Source organism: Leopardus geoffroyi, chromosome C1 (genome assembly GCF_018350155.1).
Source record: "Leopardus geoffroyi isolate Oge1 chromosome C1, O.geoffroyi_Oge1_pat1.0, whole genome shotgun sequence".
Taxonomy (NCBI): Eukaryota; Metazoa; Chordata; class Mammalia; order Carnivora; family Felidae; genus Leopardus; species Leopardus geoffroyi.
The window spans coordinates 18,264,659-18,285,156 of NC_059328.1; the positions used below are offsets into that span (position 1 = coordinate 18,264,659).

Below are 20,498 nucleotides of genomic sequence, written 5' to 3' on the forward strand. Positions count from 1 at the left end.
TCTCAGCAGAATCGCTCACTTTGGTCTGTTTTGTCAGCGCTTTGCAAATGCTCTATTAGCACATGTGTAAAATTGTATCACAATTAGTCCTTCGCTTATCTGTCTCCTCTGTGAGCTCCTAAAGGGGTAGATTTTGTGGAAGATATCCTTAACAGCCCCTTGCCTAGCCTGATACCTCATGGGGAACTCTGGGATAAACAAGGCTAAATGGGTCTTTTTACCTTAGGACCTCCCAGAAACATTTCTGTGTTAACATGCAGGTAGCTGTACAGAATGCCGTAGTTCCCGAGCCCATTTGACCTAAAAACTCAATTTTTGGCCAAGCTGCTGGGTTGGTGGCATCCAGAGAAGAAAAATTACCGCGGGCGGTTCTTAGGGTGACTTTCATGAAAGAAGTGGCTCTCCATAAATATTTGTGAAATGAAGAAAAGGGAAAAACTTGGTTAGGTCAAGGCGGGGAGCAGGGGCAGCAGGGTTGTAAGCAGGAGAAACAACAGACGCAGTGAGCAGGAAGCAAGAGAGGTGATCTCTCTGACGGTGCAGGGTCAACTGTTGGGGTGATTGGACCGTAATCCAACCCCATTTCCTTAGCGTAAATCTAACAGCCATTAGATGTATCCCAGGCACCTTAATCCTTTTTCTCCCCCCCATGCCCAGGGGGCTGTCTACAACACTGCCTGCAGGATTTTGACCTTCAGTTTGCTTTACCTTGCCTCTGAGGCAAAGGGGTGGGTGATCAGAACTGATTTTCTTCCAACAGCACACCCTTAAGACAAATTCCTTTCCTGTTCCATGGCTGTTTCCCTCTCCAGCAAGTAAGGGAATAGACACAAGCTCACTTCCAAGCTCGGCTCAGATGACTTATAAAAAAATAAAACAAAATAAAATAAAATAAATAATAATAATATCTGCGAAAGAAAGCCCCAGGCCTGCCATTATAACCGTGGACAACTCATTGAACAGCTTAGGTACTTGCTCTATTTGTAAACTAAGCGTAATTATGTCCCACTGTCTTCCTGGGCTTCTTGAGTGCATCAAGCAAGACCGTGCGTGAGAAAAGTATTCTGTAAACGGAAAGTAAAGCACTAAAAATGTAAATGTTATTAACATTGTACATAAGGGAGGGAGGGGGAGGAGGCGGGAGGCGGCAGGTGGCAGCGGAAGCCCGCCGCGGTTATAGCCCAGGATACGGAGGAGCCGCACACCCGGGGCTACCTAGAGTTCGGCTACCTACTAGCCGCCTCTCCTCGGGCAATTAAGCACGTGGAAGCCCTCTTCGTCTATAAGAGCTAATAATATCCGGTTCGTGAGGTTAAACGAGGTAAAGCTGGCCAAGCACGGGGCGCTGTGTACATAGTAACTGGCGCTCAGTAAACGTCCCTAATACTCCCACTGACTCCTCTTGTGACTGACACGTGCCGCTAGCGGGAGAGAAACTATTCCTGGCCACCGTGGGAGACGAGAAGGGCGCCAAAGGTCCCGCCATCGGGGTACCTAAAGCCCGCGGCCCCAGCGCAGCGGCCCCGACGCTCCCGCGCCCCACCCCCAGCCTGGGAACGAGCAAACACCGCGAAGCCAGACCCCCGCCCCGCCCCGCCCCGCCCCCACGGCCGCGCGCGAGGGGCGGGGCCGCTTCCGGCGGGCTTCCGGACCCGGCGCGCCCCAGCCGGCCACCGCCTTCGGGCGCCTGCGCCGCGCGCGCTCCGCCGTGGGAGGGGGCGGGGCGGGGACGCGCGGGCCTAGCGCGCGCGCGCGCGACGCCGGCAGCCCGCCCGGGCCCTGACGCCGCTCGCGCCCCCGCCGAGGCCGCGGTTCCCGCGAGCATCAAGGGCGTGGCGGCGAGGCTGCGGGCGGCCCGAGCCGCGCCGACTGTGTCCCGGCTGCCGACCGCGGCGTCTCCCCAGGCCCGGCTCCTCGCGGCTGCCCGGCTCCCGCGTGGCCCGTCGGGCCGCTCCGGCCTCGCGCCTGCCCGCCTGCCTTCCTCCCTGCAGTGGCCAAGCGCGCAGGTGAGTCCCCCCCTCGCCGGGTGGGGCCGGCACCCGGCCTCTCCCAGCAGGTTGCAACCAGCCCCGGGGAGGATGGAGGGCGCGGGGTGCGGAAAGTTAAAAGAAAGAAAGAAGGAGTCCGCAGATGCCCGATACAGGTGGCCGTTCCAGTGCCCGAGACCCCAGAGATGCTGCGCGTCCTGGGTCCAGCCCCTCGCGCGCCGAGCGTCTTCTCTGGCAGCTCTGGGCTGGTGTCTTGGAAAACAAAACCAAAAAAAAAAATTCTTTTGTTTTTTTGTTCTCTCCTGTCCACCAGGAATTTTTTCCCAGCACTTTGACTTTTTGAATAGCTGACAGGCCCATCCTGCTCCTGAAGGCCGGAAAGGTGCACTCGGGCACACAGGGACGGCGAGGAGTTCAAAGCCCCTCGCCTCCACCCCCCCCCCCCCCCCCCCCCTTGATGCACGAATAGCCGTCTCTTTACTTACTTGCTAACTTCTCGAAACTTGACTGTCTGCCTCCATCTGCTGTCTGGAGCGGTGGAGGGACAGTGGTCTGTTTCCAGGTTGCTTCCAGATTCCGAGCAAAATCCGATCCTCTCTTTCAGGGATTAGGAGTCCAGTGTAGGGAGCCGTTTTCAGATCCGTGTTTCAGTTACAAGCTACGATTCTTTAAAGTGATGTTTTCGTGTGGCGCCCAAAGCCGGAAATATTCTCTCCCCTGTGTTCAAAGTTCCCTAGCACACCACGTTTATCTGAACTTTGCGGAGAATTCTCTGCATTTTATGGAAGTCTCTGATGTACTATTTGGTAAGGGAAGCAACGGGTTTATTTGTAGCTGATATTGCATATGGTTTACAATAATTCAAGACTATTTCATTAGCTCTTTCAATTTATTAAATTATAAAAACACAACATTGAGATTCAGGGTATAGATTTTTGCACATCACGCAAATTTGTGCTTTTGGGCAGGGACTTGATGTTGGTATTGAAGACTTGTGATGGAGGAAGACAGTGAAAGGCTTGAAGACGACGCCCCTTCTTTAGCCATGCCATCAGCTTTCCATTTCACTGCTGTGACAAACCTTTTCCTTCCTAGCTTGGGAGGAGATTTCCGTACTTTTAGGGAAACCAAGATTTTTCCCATTATTGAATTGTACATTTGTAAAGCTTTTAAACATGTGGATGTCAAGGGTTACAAATGAGAACACATTTTGTATGGTTCCCTGGGGGATTTGTTGGTTGAAAGAGTTAAGCAGAACATCATGGGGAAAAAAAAAAAAAAAATGTGCTTTGGAAATCCATTAGGCTGAAGCCTGTGAAATAATGGAAGTTCTAAAGTTGAATGCCATTTGTTGTTTAGACCCCCCAAAACCCACAGAATGTGCAGGGCAAACAGTGGATCTATCTAGAATATAGAGGTTATATAGTGAGGGAAAATGCATTATATTCAGCAAAACAAATAGCATCCGTCTTTTATATCCCTACTTCAATAAGTCTTTAAAACTGATTATTTTCATATGTTCTGACTGTTGATATTTGTTGTTTATTTCTCTTCTCTCTCTCACACCAAGAAATCCCTCTATGCCTGGTGGAGCACTGAACCTCAATAATTGTAATAGGACTAATTCTAAATAATCTGTGAAGAGAGGGTATATAGGTCATTGAAACATAAAAAAATACAAAAATCTAATTTTCGCCTACTTAATTTACTTCACCAATTTTTTTTCTTCTGCCACAACTATTAAAGAGCAGTAAAAGTCTGCCTCTAAGTGGTAAATGAGCAGGAAATAGACGTTGGAGGCTTACATGATAGTTATCAGAACCCCCATATCGACAATTCTGAGGGTTTTTTTTTTTTTTAAGAAATCTAGTCTGAATTCTAATTTCGAAGTTTTTAAAAGGAATTTAGTAGTTCAGCAACATCTGTGAGTATTTTCCTTATTTTATGTATGAGACAACAAATAAAAAGCCAAGTGACTTCCTCCAAGGTTATTGAGCAGGGCATATGTAAAGCCGGAGAGGGAATAACTTGTTTGCTTCCAGTATTGTTTGGTAGCATTTTGAGTACATCAAAAAAATAATAAAAGCGAACCTAGCTAAGCTATTTTAAAGGTTCAACAAGTCGAGAAGCCTACTATTTTGAAAAATTGTTTTTTCGAAAAATCCTGGAAGAGGCTGGATTTGCCTTTTCCCAATCAAAACTTAAAATGCCAAGTCAAATGCACATGCCTGCCGTTTTGCCGTGATGGATTACTTTTGTCACAAGGCTGGTAGGAGAACAGATGGTCATGCTACTTGGAGTTTTCCACTCATTTGATGTTTCCATGAAGAAACAATTCGCCAGAAGCCAGCCACAGCTACAGTGGCGCTGAGATGATGCTAAACCCTGATTAGCGCAGACCTTTGCTTACAGAAGTGGGAGGATATTGGTTCAGCCCTGTTAAACCAGTCAGTGTTTCCCTGGTTTAGTAAACTTAGGGACAGCTTAATCTTGTAATAGTCGGAGTGGCCCAGAGTTAGGAACTACTCCAGTAATAACAGCATAGAAACAGTGTACTTTTGTAATTATTTTCTTTGTCTTAATGAAATCAAACTGCTTGTTAAGCTGAGTTACCTTACAAGATGATTTTACAGATGTGCGAAGATTGTCATTTCCACTATTTGATTTTGATCATCTCTTTCTGATCAAATCTAACTGCATTTTATGTTACCAGAAAATTATGTAATGGTCGATGATGTTGACTTAAGCTATATCCGAAAAAAGCTCGTGGCTTGCCTTCAGCAAGAGAGGCATCATCTGAAAGATAGTGTCTCTAATACCGTGTGCATTGAATTACAACATAAAATTCCATGAAGCTCTTAAAAAAAGCACAATGGCCTTTTTTCAGCCAACTGTTTTTAAATCTTTAATGGTTTTCTTCCTGGAGCCATAGTACTCCTTCCAGTGGTTGCTCTGAGCTGGTTTTACTGCTAGATCAGCCACTGAACAGTTTTCTTGAAATGATACAAAGTGTTTATTTTCTTTTTGTAGCCTTTTTATTGCTTGGAATTAGATTATTTGGACATGTATTTTTCTCATTTTATTGCTTGAATATCTGTTCCATTGATGGTTCTGACATTATTGGCATCCTCTCAATCCAGCAGTTCATTGATGTGGATTGTGCCTATGTAAAAATCATTGAGCACTAACTATATGCAAAGCATTGTTCTGAGCACTTAGCATTTAATCCTTCTGGCATCCTTTTGGGTAAGGGTGATTATTTTATAATTCTATTTTACAGTTGAGGAAATGGAAAGGGAGGCAAAGTGATTTGCCTAATATAGAGTACTGGGGAGCCAGAGTTTAAATCTAGAAAATTGATTATGGAGACTGAATCTTCTTGGGATATACTTAAAGACTGTTCAAGCTTGTTTGCAGTACTGTGATATTTCATCAGGCCATCCTTTTAAAGTGTATCAAATACCCAGTAACGTATAAGTGAAGAAAATGTAGCAGCACTATAAAGACTATTGAGATATCTTGGGACAAAAGGCAAATTATTTAACAATAACCTAAAACATTTGAAGAGAATATAATCATAAGGACATTACTAGGAATACTGACAAAATTTGAAGATAGACACTGATTTAGATAACAGTATTATGTCAGTGTTAAATGTCCTGGTTTTGATCACTGTACTGTGGCTTATGTAGGAAACTGATCTTGTTCTTACACACTGAAGTATTTGGGAGTAAAGACAGCACACTTGTCTTACTCTCAGTGGTTCAGGGGGGAAAGCATATATATATAGAGAGAGAGAAACAATGATTTTAAAAATGGGCAAAAATGTAATTAATTGGTAACTCTGGGTAAAAAGTATTTAGGACTTCCTTCTACTAGTCTTACTTTTCTGTTTGAAATTATGGCACAAGAAAAAGTTACCCTAAAGTGAAGGAAGAAAACAGGAAATGAAGGTATAACCTTCTAAGAATTTTTTTTTTAAGTCAAGTGAGGGATTGTTCCTGTGTTCTGATTTTTCTTTCTCCCTCCCCCTCCCCTTTCCTTTCCTTTTTAGGGGTTGGAGGAAGGAACTTGAAACAAAAAATCTTATCAAAAATGGCTTGATTTTTCTCATATTTCAAAATCTGGTGATTCAGAGCTCCCCAACCTTCCATTCTCTAAAAAACCACGCACAGTATTTTCCTCACCTCTTTGTAATGGGTTGGGAGTCGGGTGAGATTAAAAACATTAGCTCCTAGGGCGCCTGGGTGGCGCAGTCGGTTAAGCGTCCGACTTCAGCCAGGTCACGATCTCGCGGTCCGTGAGTTCGAGCCCCGCGTCAGGCTCTGGGCTGATGGCTCAGAGCCTGGAGCCTGTTTCCGATTCTGTGTCTCCCTCTCTCTCTGCCCCTACCCCGTTCATGCTCTGTCTCTCTCTGTCCCAAAAATAAATAAACGTTGAAAAAAAAAATTAAAAAAAAAAAACAAAAACAAAAACAAAAAACATTAGCTCCTCTAAGAGATAAGATATAAAGACAATCTACTTTTAGTGATATTGAAAGTTATATTGGGTTAATATATCATTTCCCTGCCTAAAAACCTTCAATGATATGCTGATATTGACTCTGTTTTGTATCAGGACGCTGTAACCCTACTTTTAAGGCAGCTTGGAGACCCATGCCTGCCTTTCTAACTTTGTCTCCTGCCACCCCACCAAATACAGTACGTTCTGGCCACATCAGATCTTTGTTCACGATGATCTGTCCTCCCTTTGTCCTTGAACTGTTCAGGCTTTGCCTGGAACGCACCCCATCATTTTTCTGCTGAAATTGTTTATCTTTAAGTCTCTCCATAACATCCTTGGGGAAGCTGTCTCTAATCTCACATAGAATTAAATTTTCCTCTGTCTGTGCTGCCGTATTAGTGGGGTAAACACAGTGCTATCTGCTTTCATTCAGCAATCCTTATTAAGCCTATACTGTCAGCCAGAAACTGTGCCAGGGACAAGGGGTTCAAAGGCGCTCACAGTGTGGTAACAGGGAGTGATTTGTAAACATATAGTCACCAGGTAAGTATGTAACAGAGAAATAAACAAAGTGTTGTGAGAATTATGAACTCTGACAGCTTAGTCTTGAAGAACAGGATTACAAAGAAAGCCTTAGTGAGATACCATTCCCCCGCCCCGCCCCCCCCTCCCCCCAACCTGGCCCCTTTCCAGATTGGAGACTTACAGCACAATAATCTTATTAAAGGTATGAAGTTTAAAATAATTGTAGTACCTGTGGGCCACACAGGTAGATATGTGTAATAGGAAGCTAAAAATACAAGTCTGGAGCTCAGGACAGAGGTTGAGTCTGGATGCATGAATCATACAGATTAGTGATTTTCAGGGTGTATAGGCAGGAAAGACCTAGAGACAGATTAGAACCCCTTGGGATCATGTACTTTTTCCACCCAACCTCCCCCCCCCCCCCGCCCCCCCATTGCCCAAGATTCTGCCCTTACTCCGGTGACATCCTTCCCAGCTTACAATTCGTTGCGGAAAATGAGAGGCAGTATTGATAGCCCCATGTTGTGTGTGTGAGCCACAGGGTGAGCAGGAAACAGAGCTGAGAGGCACTGGCAGTTAAGTGGTTAAAGGCCTGATGGATGAAACCACTCAAGAAAAAGAGGAGGAGGAGGAGGAGGGAAACCTCAAAGAGATGAACTTGTAGAGGGTGAGTGACGACAGAGGAGCCAGTGACAGACAGTTGGTTTAGGAAGGAGAGCCAGGAAGGACCGAGACCCTACCTGGAAGGCAGAGGCACACTGAATGCCGAGTGACGAGTGACGGGTGGGCGGCAGTGTCTGGTGCTGCAGAGACAGGCACGTGAGGACGGTTTCAGCCGAAGGTAGTGGCAGAAGGCCAGTGGCACTGAGTTCTCGAGCACGTGCTGTTGGGGAACAGAACACAGCAGGACAGCTTGCTTTTTGCAGGGAATTGGTAGGAGAGGTGAGCTGGAGGAGAAGACAGAACTCCAAAGGAAGATTTCTTTTTCTAAGATTGGGTGAGGGTGGGGAATCCCGAGTAGGTGTGTTTGCTGAAGAAAAGGGACCGATGGAGAAGCAGAAATTGAAAGCATCGGAACTCTTAGAACAAGATCCTTTAGGATTGGTTAGCATCGTTGAGAAGAAATTCTTGCTCTGGCGGGAGCTCCTTGAGGACAGGAACTATTTCTTACCCGTCTAATATGCCTAATAATGCCTGGCATGTGATGGGCATTCAGAAGATGTTTGTAAAAATGAATAAGGACTTTACTTTTGGGAATTAGTCTTTCCTGATTGGTGTAGTAGAATAAGGGGGGGGAAAAACCCTCTGCTGGTTTTAGCCTGTAATTGACATCTGTCATGTACTCTGTATAAGCAATATATTTGCAGCATTGTGTTCTTTGAAATAAAATGTAAAATCACAAATGAAGTCATAGTAAGCTAGTAACAGTCGTGATCGCATGATTTTTCTGTGCCTGATTGGTATTTTTAAAATTCCATTTTAGCATCTTGAAATTTGTTATGGTCCAGGCAGTGTGCTCGGAGGGTGTGGGTACAGCTCATCAGAGGAGACAGACATGCAGAAAGTCCACAGAAGACAAACGCTCTTCCGTTATTTAACAGAGGGCTGCTATCGGCTCCAGGCCTTCAGGATTAAGATTATTAATTTATAAATGTTCAGAAAAAAGGTCATCTCTTCAGTTGTCGTCTATGTCAGATTTTGCCTTTCATCCGTATTTCTGGTATTGACGGTGACCTGCTTCATAGAGAACTTTCGGGTCTGTGCAACTGGATTCTTCGAGAGTATATTCAAAAAGAACAAATTGGTTAAGACAGGTGAAGTCATCTCGCAGCAGACCATGTTTCACGGTGCAGATGGTGAATGAATCCGTGTGGGTTGTATTCAGCTGCTCCAGTTTCACTGTTGTAGACCTAAAACCCAAAACAAATATGTGAAGGCAGCTCTGGTTCACATTTTCCTTCCTACTGCTTGTAAACTAGCATACATATTGATACTGTCTCGTTTCGTACTGCCCATTTTTCCCCCCGATGTCACTAGAAAACTTTTTGCCCCTTTTTTTTTGTAATATGTCATTGCCAGTGAAATGTACTACATTAACTATGCTAAGCAAATCAAATTAGAATATATAGAACTTACTTATGAGGACTGTGATGAATTGATTTAGACTCTGATTTATCTTCCCTGAATAAAATTGCTTCCATTGATAAATTGCTGTCTTGAGAATTGACTGGAACAGTGTTTGGCCTTCAAAGTCTTATCTTTATGCTGTTTTCTCTTTTTTAACACCAGATGCCTGGTAGACACCTTAGAACTTTAAAAACGGAAAAGACCTGCTTTTAGGGGATAATGCTGAGGGACACTATGAAATCTTGGAATGATAGCCAGTCAGATCTCTGTAGCAGTGACCAAGAAGAGGAAGAAGAGATGGTTTTTGGTGAAAATGAAGATGATTTGGAAGAGATGATGGATTTCAGTGATCTGCCTACCTCCCTCTTTGCTTGCAGTGTCCATGAAGCAGTGTTTGAGGTGCGAGAGCAGAAGGTAGGCACGTATCCTACCTCCCCCTGCATTTGGTGGTGGGTTCAGTGGATGTGGATGTGGAGAAGCAGCAGATGCTGCCTGTTTGCACAGTCTGTTACTGGCCCGTGACAAGTACAAGAAGCACGCCTCAACCTTTAGACGTTGCTGCAGCATTTAATTGTATTGTACGACAGTAACTAACAGTCCACAACACGTAAAAGTATTTCCAAACCAGTTCTTTCCCACAAATATTTTGTGAAGCAGTGGTTTATAGCGCATTCTCAATCAGGTCTTATTAAGTCCTCATTCCTTCATTCCTTCATTCCTTCATTCCTTCATTCTTGGAGCCTGTGATTAAGGAAAAGCTAGTGATTTTCACCCTGGCTTCCTATTACTTGAGAGTAAATTCACACAGGTCAGAAGTATTTGAAGCTTTTTTTTTCTGAGGCTGATTACATTTATGATTCCGTTGTAACAGACTTGTCAACATTTCTTGTATTACTTTCTACAGCTTGGGGAAAAATGATTGAGTTTATTTTTTAAAGGCTACTCTCCTTTAGTTCATGTATTATTTACCTGGAAAGAGAGGTTTTATGTGTGGCTTTTTCCTCCCGTCATGACCTCACAAAAGCCTGTGGGTGTTAGTCACACGAAAGTAAAATATTTCTGCTGTTGGTATAAATTTTGCATGTTCTGAGACTTTCTCAACACATTACTATCACCCACCCCTTAGTTTTCCATCTGTGTCCTCAAAGTATTTTCCCTCCAGTGACTTTCTTGGAGAGAACTTGATAGAGTTTGACTCCCTACATACTTGAGTGCCTCCAGTGTGTAAGGCATTGTGCTGCTTGCTTCAGGGGATAGAGTAGGAATTTAAACAGCTTCTGCCTCAGACAGTTGATAGTGCCACAGTGGAGATGGTAAGTAATTTGGCGTAAGACGGAATACTAGTTCCTTTGAAGGCACTTGAAAGTACATTGAGGGGTCAGAGGACAGAGGATGACAGCCAGGTCCAGTAAAAGATCTTACGGGGAGATGGCATTGGAGGAGGGCAGCGTGAGCTGGGTAGGAGGTTCGCAGGGAAGGGAAAGGGAATTCTGGCCAGAGGAAACAGAGCGAGCCAACGAGCTGACTCAGGATGAGTGTGGACACTTCAGGAAGCAGTTGTGTGGCTGGTGCATAGGTGAGGTGCGGCCACAGGGAAGAAAAGTCAAGCTGGAAAGGTCAGCTTGGGGCATCCTGCAAAGTTCAAGGGGGTTGCCTCTCTCTGGCCAATAGTCTTCTGAGCAAAGGGGTGACCATCAGAATTACATACTAGGCAGGTCAGTGGACAACATGTGAAGGGCGGAGTGGTGGAAGGAGAGCCAGAAGCAAGGGGCCAGTTAGGACGCTCCTGCAGCAAACCTGCCTGGAGATGCTGAAACCCCTGAGGGAGCAAGGGAGAGGGACCACAGCCGCCAGTTTTGTATCTTTCAGGTTGGTTTTCATTCACGAGTGTTGTCTTCTTTCTCAAGTTCAGCCATGACATAGACGTTTTGAAATCATTCTTCCTAGGTTTCTCAACTTTTTAAGAGCTCTGCGTTTTCATGTAACAATTACATTAACTCTGTTGTTTATTTGTGATACACGAAAATCACATGTATTCCTAGTTTATCTTAAAATTCATAAGGATTGGGGGCGCCTGGGTGGTGCAGTCGGTTAAGCGTCCGACTTCAGCCAGGTCACGATCTCGCGGTCCGTGAGTTCGAGCCCCGCGTCGGGCTCTGGGCTGATGGCTCAGAGCCTGGAGCCTGTTTCCGATTCTGTGTCTCCCTCTCTCTCTGCCCCTCCCCCGTTCATGCTCTGTCTCTCTCTGTCCCAAAAATAAATAAACGTTGAAAAAAAAAAATTAAAAAAAAAAAAATTCATAAGGATTGTTTCAAGAAACCTCACAATCTCTCTTCCAACTTTTTTTTTTTTTTTTTTAAGTGTAGCCTAGGAAGTTTTTTTTAACTTGCCAAAGTGGTGAGTTCTTGTTGGTTTTCATTTTAAAAAACCATCTCGGGGGGCGCCTGGGTGGCTCCATCGGTTAAGTGTGTGACTCTTGATTTCGGCTCAGGTCGTGATCTCACGGTCGTGACATTGAGCCCCGCATCGGGCTCTGCGTGGACAGCCGGAACCCGCTTGGAATTCTCTTTTGCACATGCACACTCTCTCTCTCAAAATAAATACATACATACATACATACATGCCATTTGGGATTATATCTAACCTAAATTAAGTTGGGAATCTTATCAGCAGAAATTCTAGTAGCAGTTCAGTAGACCTTGTGTTATATGCAATTCTTAGTCATGGTAAACTTTACATAAAAGCCTTAATGGTAATATCTGAGGCTGCAAAATACTTATTTTATATTGGAAGTTTGTACCTTTTGGCCACATTCTCCCATTTTGTCACCCCATTCCCCCTGCCTCTGGCAACCACCAATCTGTTCTCTGTGAGTTCATTTTGTTTGTTTTGTTTTGTTTTTTAAAACGTCTCTCCCCATATGAGAGAGATTATATAGTAATTGCCTTTTTCTGTCTGACTTACTGCACTTAACATAATGCCCTCAAGGTCCATCTGTGTTGTCCTAAATGGCAAGATTTCATTTTTTTTTAATGGCTGAATAACGTCCCATTTTGTATATATGTGTATATGTACATATGTATGTAAATGCACATACAACATACACCACAATGTCTTTATCCATTCATCCATTGATAGACCATCTGTTTCCATATCTTTCTTATTGTAAATAATGCTGCAATAAACATGGGATGCAGATATCTTTTCAGGTTAGTGTTTTTGTTTTCTTGGGATAAATACCCAGAAGGGGTATTGTTGGATCATATGGTACTTCTGTTTTTAATTTTTTTTCCTTTTTTTTAATATTTCAAGTTTTTATTTAAATTCTAATTAGTTAACATATATAGTGCAATATCAGTTTCAGGAGTAGAGCTTAGTGATTCATCACCTACATATAACACCCAGTGCTCATCACAAGTGCCCTCCTTAGTGCCCATCACCCATCTGGTCCATCCCCCACTCTCCTCCCCTCCATCAACCCTCTGTGTGTTCTCTATAGTTAAGAGTCTCTTAATGGTTTGCCCCCTTCTATTTTTTTTCTTTCTGGTTTTAATTTTTTGAGGACGCTCCACACTGTTTTCCATAGTGACTACACCAGTTACATTCCCACCAACAGTGCACAAATGTTCCTTTTCTCCATACCTCACCAATACTTGTCTCTTCTCTTTTTGACAATAGCCATTCTAGCAGGTCTGAGGGTGATACCTTATTGTGGTTTTATCTGCATTTCCATGATGATTAACAATGTTGAACATCTTTTTGTGTACCTGTTGGCCATTTGTATGTCTTCTTTGGAGAAATGTCTGTTCAGATCTTATGCCCATTTTTAAAATCAGATTGTGTGGGTTTTTTCTGTTGGGTTTATGAGTTCTTTATTTATTTTGGATATTAGCTCCTTACCAGATAAATGATTTGCAACTATTTTCTCCTGTTCAGTAGGTTGCCTCCCCCTGCACCCCCCCCCCCCCCGACTTTGTTGATGGTTTCCTCTGCTGTGCAAAACTTTTTAGTTTGATGTAGTCACACTGCTTTTTGCATTTCTTCCTTTTGGTTTTGGGGTCAGATTCAAAAAATCATTGCCAAGGGGTGCCTGGGTGGCACAGTAGGTTAAGCGTCTGACTTTGACTCAGGTCATGATCTCATGGTTTGTGATTTAGACCCCACATCGGGCTCTGTGCCAACAGCTCAGAGCCTGGAGCCTGCTTCAGATTCTGTGTCTCCCTCTCTCTCTGCCCCACCCCGACTTGTACTCTGTCTCTCAAAAATGACTATAAACATTAAAAAAAAATTTTTAATAAAATTCATTGCCAAGACCTATGCCAAAGGGCTTATCACCTATTTTTTTCTTCTAGGATTTTTTTATGGTTTCAAGTCTTACATTCAAGTCTTTAATCTATTTTGAATTAATTTTTGTGTATGGTGTAAGGTAATGATTGAGTTTCATTCTTTATTTGTAGCTGTCCATCACCATTTATTGAAGAGACTGTCCTTTTCCCATTGTATATTCTTGGCTCCTTTATTGGAAATTGACCATATATGTGTGGGTTTATCTCCCAGCTCTCTATTCTGTTTTCATTGATCTGTGCATCTGGTCTTATGCCAGTACCATAGTATTTTAATTACTGTGGCTTTGTGGGTTTTTGTTTTTTGTTTTTTAATGTTTATATTGTTGGGAGAGAGAAAGAGGGAGAGAATGAGTGGGGGAGGGCAGAGAGAGAGGTGGGGGGACAGAGGGTCTGAAGTGGGCTCTGTGCTGACAGCAGAGAGCCCGGTGAGGGGCTCAAACTCACAAACTGTGAAATTGTGACCTGAGCCAAAGTTGGACGCTTAACGGACTTAGCCACCCAGTCACCCCTAAATACTGTAGCTTTTGTAATTTGGTTTGGAATCAGGGAGCATGATCCTCCAGCTTTGTTCTTTCTCAAGATTGCTTTGGCTACTCAGGGAGTTTTGTAGTTCTGTACAAGTTTTAGAATTCTTTGTTCTATTTCTTTGAAGTATGCCATTGGAATTCTAATGCAGACTGCATTGAATTTATAGATTGTTTTAGGTAGGATGGACATTTTAACAATAATGATTTTTCCAGTCCATGAGCTTGAAATATCTTTCCATTTACTTACTAATTCTTTATTTCTTTCATTAATGTCTTGTAATTTTTAGTATACAGGTCTTTTACTTGTTTGGTTAAATTTGTTCCTAGGTATTTTATGCTTTTGATGCAATATAGATGGGATTGCTTTTCTTTCTTTCTTTCTTTCTTTCTTTCTTTCTTTCTTTCTTTCTTGATGGGATTGTTTTCTTAATTTCTTTTTCTGATAGTTATAAATGTAAGAGATGCAACATATTTTTGTGTATCAATTTTATATCCTACAACTGAATTTGTTTACTTGTTTACTGAATTTGTTTATTAGTTTTAACAGGGTTTTTTTGTTGTTTTTTGGAGTCTTTAAGTTTTCTATGTATATCATGTCATCTGCAAATTGTGACAGTTTTACTTCTTTTCTAGTTTGGATGACTTTCATTTATTTTTCTTGCCTAATTGCTCCGGCTAGGACTGCCAATACTTTGTTGAATAAAAGTAGTAAGAGTGGGCATTTTTGTCTTGTTTTTGATATTAGAAGAAAGGCTTTCAGCTTCTCATCATGGAGTATATAGGACAAGCTGTGGGCTTGTCATATATGGCCTTTATTATGTTAAGATATATTGCCTTGGGGCACCTGGGTGGCTCAGTCAGTTTAGTGTCGAACTTTGGCTCAGGTCATGATCTCACGACTCATGAGTTTGAGCCCCGCGTCGGGTTCTGTGCTGACAGTTCAGAGCCTGGAACCTGCTTCAGATTCTGTGTGTGTGTCTCTCTCTCTCTCTCTGCCCCTCCCCTGCTTGTGCCCTGTCTCTCTTTCTCTCAAAATAAATAAATAAATAAATAAATAACCATTAAGAAAAAAAAAAAGATACGTTCCCTTAATACAGAGCTACAGTAATCAAAATAGTGTGGTACTTACATGTCAACTATATCTCAATAAAAATTTTTTAAAAGTCAGTGTGGTTCTGGCATACAGACAGACATTGACCAACATTAATGGAATAGAGAGCCCAGAAATGAACCCTTATATGTATGGTCAAATGATTTTCAACAAGGGTGCCAAGACCATTCAATGGGGAAAGGACAGTCTTTTCATCAAATGGTGCTGGGAAAAGTGGATATTCACAAGTAGAAGAATGAAGTTGGACCCTTATCATATACCTTATACAAAAATTAATTCAAAATGGATCAGTGACCTAAATGTCAGAATTAAAACTATAAAACTCTTAGAAGAAAATAGAGGGAAATCGTCTTGACATTGGATTTGGCAATAATTTTTTGGATATAACACCAAAAGCACAGGTAACAATAGAAAAAATAAATAAGTTGGATTTTATCAAAATGTAAAATGTGTACCTCAAGAAACAGCCACCAATGAAAAAGCAACCTACAAAATGGCAGGAAATATTTTCAAATCACATTATCTGATAAACGATTAATATCTAGAATATGTAAAGAAATCCTGAAACCCAACCATAAAACTCAAAAACAAGCAACCCATTTGAAAAATAAGCCAAGGACTTGAATAGACGTCTCTCCAAGGAAGATATATAAACGGCCAACAAGCACATGAAAAGATGCTCAACATGATTAATATTAGGGAAATACAAATAACAATCACAACACGCTAGGACTTCACACCCATTAGGATGGCTCCTGTCCTAAAAACAGAGAGCAAGTGACAAGGATGTGGAGAACTTGGCACCTTTGTACACTGCTGGTGGGAGTGTGAAATGGTGCCACTGCTGTGGAAAACTGTGTGGTAGCTCCTCAAAAACTTATGCACAGAATTACCATACGATCCAACAATCCTGCTTCTGGATAGATACACAAAGAATTGAAAGCAGGGACTCGAACAGGTGTTTGTACACCAGTGTTAATAGTGGCATTATGCACAATAGTCAAAATAGAAACAACCCAAGTGTCCATCTACGGATAAATGAATAAATAAAACGCAGTATAGGGGCACCTGGATGCCTCAGTCGGTTGAGCGTCTGACTCTTGGTTTCAGCTCAGGTCATGATTTCACTTGTGAGTTGGAGCCCCACTTTGGGCTCCATGCTGACAATGCAGAACCTGCTTGGGATTCTCTCTCTCTCCCTCTCTCTCTGACCCTTCCCCTGCTCATGCTCTTTCTCTCTCTCAAAATAAATAAATTAAAAAAAAAATGCAGCGGAGGGGCGCCTGGGTGGCTCAGTTAAGCATCCGACTTCAGCTCAGGTCATGATCTGACAGTTCGTGGGTTTGAGCCCCGTGTCAGGCTCTGTGCTGACAGCTCAGAGCCTGGATCCCGCTTCGGATTCTGTTATCTCCCTGTCTCTCTACCCCTTCCCTGTTCATGCCCTGTCTCTCTCTGTCTCTCAAGAATAAATAGATGTTAAAAAATTTTTTAATGCAGTATATACTGACAATAGAATATTCTGCAGCCTTAAAAGTAAATGAAATTCTGATACTTGGTATAACTTGCACGACCCTTGAAGGACATACTGAGATAAGAGGCACAAGAGGACACATACTGTATGACTTCCTTACGTGAGCTAGCGAGTGTGGTCTGGCTCCCAGAGAGAGTAGAATAGCAGTTGCCAGGGCTGGAGGGATGGCGGTTGGGAGTTCTAGTTTAATGCATACATAGTTTTAATTTGAGCTCATGGGGGAGTTCTGGAGATGGAGAATGGTGTTTCCCAACAGTATAAATATACTTAATGCCACTGAATTGTACATGTTTTAAAAAGTGGTTAAAATGGTAAATTCTGTGTTTTGTATATTTTGCCACAATAAAAATGCGTTAAAAAAAGTTAAAAAATAACCCATTGTTCTTGAGTTTAACATTCTTTGTAATATGCTTGTGTGTGTGTGTGTATATATGTATACACACACATATATATACACACACCCACACGCACAAGCATATATATGTCGCGTTTCTCTGCTGCCTGTGTGAAGTTGCTCAGCAGTACCGATGCCTGGGCAGAAATGGAAGCGTGAGGGAGTTAACATCCCACAGGACAGCCCTTGACCAGGGGGAGACTAAAGCCAGTGAATAAGTCCCCCTTCCTCTGACGCTGAGAGGGTCTTCTCACTGCCCTCCCAGAGGGCTCCTGGCCACATCATACCCTGCTTGGCCACAGAGGTGACCGGCTTGACGACACAGCCTGGACACAAGGGAGACTGGCTTTCCGTGCTTCCCTGTTTCACTGTTCCCCCTCTGTCCTGTGCAGTCACTTCCCAAAACAGACTCTCTGTGTGCCCTTACCTTGGCCTGTGCTCTCCCGAGGAGTCCAGGTAAGACACAGGTGAATAACTTTCAGGTTTGGTTATTTATCTTGTGTGAAGGCACTAGCCCAAGCTCTTAAACAAAGGGTGATTTTTAGGCTTTACAAAGAGGATAAAGACTAATAGAAAGAAAACCCATGTGCCCACCCAATTTAGCTAATAAAATTTGATTAATATAATTGAACTCCTCGTGTCTCCTCCCACAGATAACCATTATCCTAAACTCAGTGTTTATGATTTCCCATGTAATTTCAACTGTTTATTAAGCCTAACCATATGAAATTGCTGTATTTGTAGGTCACGTGATCAAATATTGCTATTTCCTGTGGTTCAAAATACTGTGTATGTATGTATACTATGATTTACCCTTAAACGATGCTTGAGTTAAGAGCCCTGATCTTCCATGGAGTTAAAAATCATGTATAACTTCGGACTCCCCCAGAATTTAACTATAAGCCTTGCCAATAACAGAGCCAATTAACACATACGTTGTATCTTATGTATTACATACTATATTATAATAATGCAAGCTAGAAAAAAGAAATATGAAAATCATAAGAGAGAATACATATACTCTGTTATACTATATCAACAAAAATCTATATTTAAGTGGATCTATACATTCAAACCTGGGTTGTTCTGTATTTTTAAATTGTACTGTTTGCAATTGACATGATTGTCCATGTAGAAAGGAATCACCTAGAAACCATTAGAACTAATAAGTGAGTTTAGGAAGATTGGAGGACACAGGGCCAATATATAAAATCAACTGTACGTCTATATGCTAGCCATAAACATTTGGAAACTGAAATTTAAAAAACATTGCCATTAAAAAAATAAAAAAATAAAAAACATTACCATTTACAGTAGTACCATGAAATATTGAAGTATAAATCTAAGGAAGTACGTGCAGGATCTGTGTGCTAAAAAACTGTAAAACACTAGTGAAATACATAGTATTTTACATTATTTTTAATTTTATATAAATGGCATATTGTAAAAGTTCTTTTTTCCCCCTCAACATTATATCTGGAGGATTAATCCACGTTGAAATATGTATTGTTTCACTTGCTATATAGTGTCCCATTTTAGAAAATTACCACAACTTTTTTAGCCCTTCTTATGTTGGACCTTTCGGTTATTTTTGATAGCTTGCCGTTGCAACAGCGATGCTGAATGTTCTGTGTATGTGGGGGGTGCAGGGTGGGTTCCCCAGGGTGTCTAGCTGGGACTGATGTTGCTGGCTTGTAGGGTTGCGTTTCTTCAATCCTAGCAGATCCTGTCACATGGTCTCCAAAGTGCAGTACCTGTTTTCATTCCTGCCAGCCACGTAAAAGAGTTCCCGTGGCACCATAGCATTACCAATGCATTCTGTTTTCAGAATTTAACATTTTTGCCAGGCTGGTCATTAACATTTTTGTTACTTTTTAACGAATTTCTGGATAAGCTATAAATGAAGCCTTCTCAAATTGATTGCTTAGTGGAGGACCAGGCTTTTCCTCCAGACTATCACAGACTGATGTTTTGGTAAAATGCAGTAAGAAGGTCACAGCAATGTAAACCTGCTGAAGTGTTTCTAGACACTCCCTGGACCGGTAGCAAACCTCGTGGACTCACACTGGGTCCTCGGACCACACACCACAGTACGTTATAACATTTCGGGATTTTCTTTTTTTTTTTTTTTTTTTTTTTTTAATTTTTTTTTTTTTCAACGTTTATTTATTTTTGGGACAGAGAGAGACAGAGCATGAACGGGGGAGGGGCAGAGAGAGAGGGAGACACAGAATCGGAAACAGGCTCCAGGCTCTGAGCCATCAGCCCAGAGCCCGATGCGGGGCTCGAACTCACGGACCGCGAGATCGTGACCTGGCTGAAGTCGGACGCCCAACCGACTGCGCCACCCAGGCGCCCCCATTTCGGGATTTTCAAATGTCGTAGGAGCTTTTGAAATGAAAGAGCTGTCTCCAGTTACCTTTAAGTATATTTGTAGTTTCTACTGTGAATACATTGTCTCAAAACCAAGAGTTAAAAAGGATTTTGAGTCCTTTCATTAGGTCATTAGGTATCCTAACTATCGGCAATATTAAGATACCAGGGAGTAATGAGGTGGTTCTCATGAGGCTGTCATGTTCTTAGAGATCATTGGTTTACAGGTTCCACGTTCTCTGTTGCTTCACGTGTGCAGTAAGCATTGAGCATTGTGCCAGCCACAGTTACAGTTACAGGGTCTAGGGAGACCACAGTGAACAAGATGACGTGCCAGCCCTTGGGGAGCATAGGGAGAGAAAGATACTAACACGCAAACAAGTGAATAAGAAATTCGGGTAATAACAAGTACTATGAACAAAATAAAAAGTAGATAGGGAGTTGTCGGTGGTCGTTTTTAACTAGAGTGGTCAGGGAAGACCTACCTGAAGAAATGACATTTGAGCTGAGACCTGAATAATGAGGAAGAACAGTGTGATAATGAGTCCGCCTTGGCTTCCTATAATTTAGTTGAAATCTCTCCTAACAATTTAACTAACTTCTCTCTAATGTGTACGTATAGGCAGAGTGCCATATAGTTTACCTTTGTCAAAAAAAAATTTTTTTTTTTTAACGTTTATTTATTTTTGAGACAGAGACAGAGCATGAACGGGGGAGGGTCAGAGAGAGAGAGGGAGACACAGAATCTGAAACAGGCTCCAGGCTCTGAGCTGTCAGCACAGAGCCCGACGCGGGGCTCGAACTCACGGACCACGAGATCACGACCTGAGCTGAAGTCAGCCGCTTAACCGACTGCGCCACCCAGGCGCCCCAGTTTATCCTTATCAAAATACACTGGCACCTATCCTGCATCAGAGGTTCCCTCCCCCCACCAATAATCTCATTTCAGTTGGGAAAGATCTGCCATTCCCTAAGTCAAGGCAGGACTCAAGGCTCTTAGGTCCGAAGAAACAGCTGGGTTACCCATGTGAGTGTGTTCCCGATCTGTCCGAAGCAGGGCTCCCAGGGGTCGG

The 20,498-nt window shown here is 42.6% G+C and overlaps 1 protein-coding gene across 4 annotated transcripts in view; it reads left to right on the top strand.

Annotated features, from left to right (window-relative positions):
• Positions 1-1,725: 1,725 nt before the first annotated feature.
• Positions 1,726-20,498, top strand: part of RCAN3 (RCAN family member 3) — a 40,483-nt gene continuing 21,710 nt past the window's right edge. For 2 of the 4 annotated variants that reach the window (XM_045482205.1, XM_045482206.1), the window contains exon 1: positions 1,726-2,006. Coding sequence is in view for 2 of the 4 variants with exons in the window: in XM_045482200.1 (XP_045338156.1) it covers positions 9,363-9,557 (195 nt within the window). In the remaining 2 variants the exon portion in view is untranslated. Of the gene's footprint in view, positions 2,007-9,306; positions 9,558-20,498 lie in introns of those variants that run through there. The other 2 variants (XM_045482200.1, XM_045482201.1) reach the window with 1 other exon arrangement.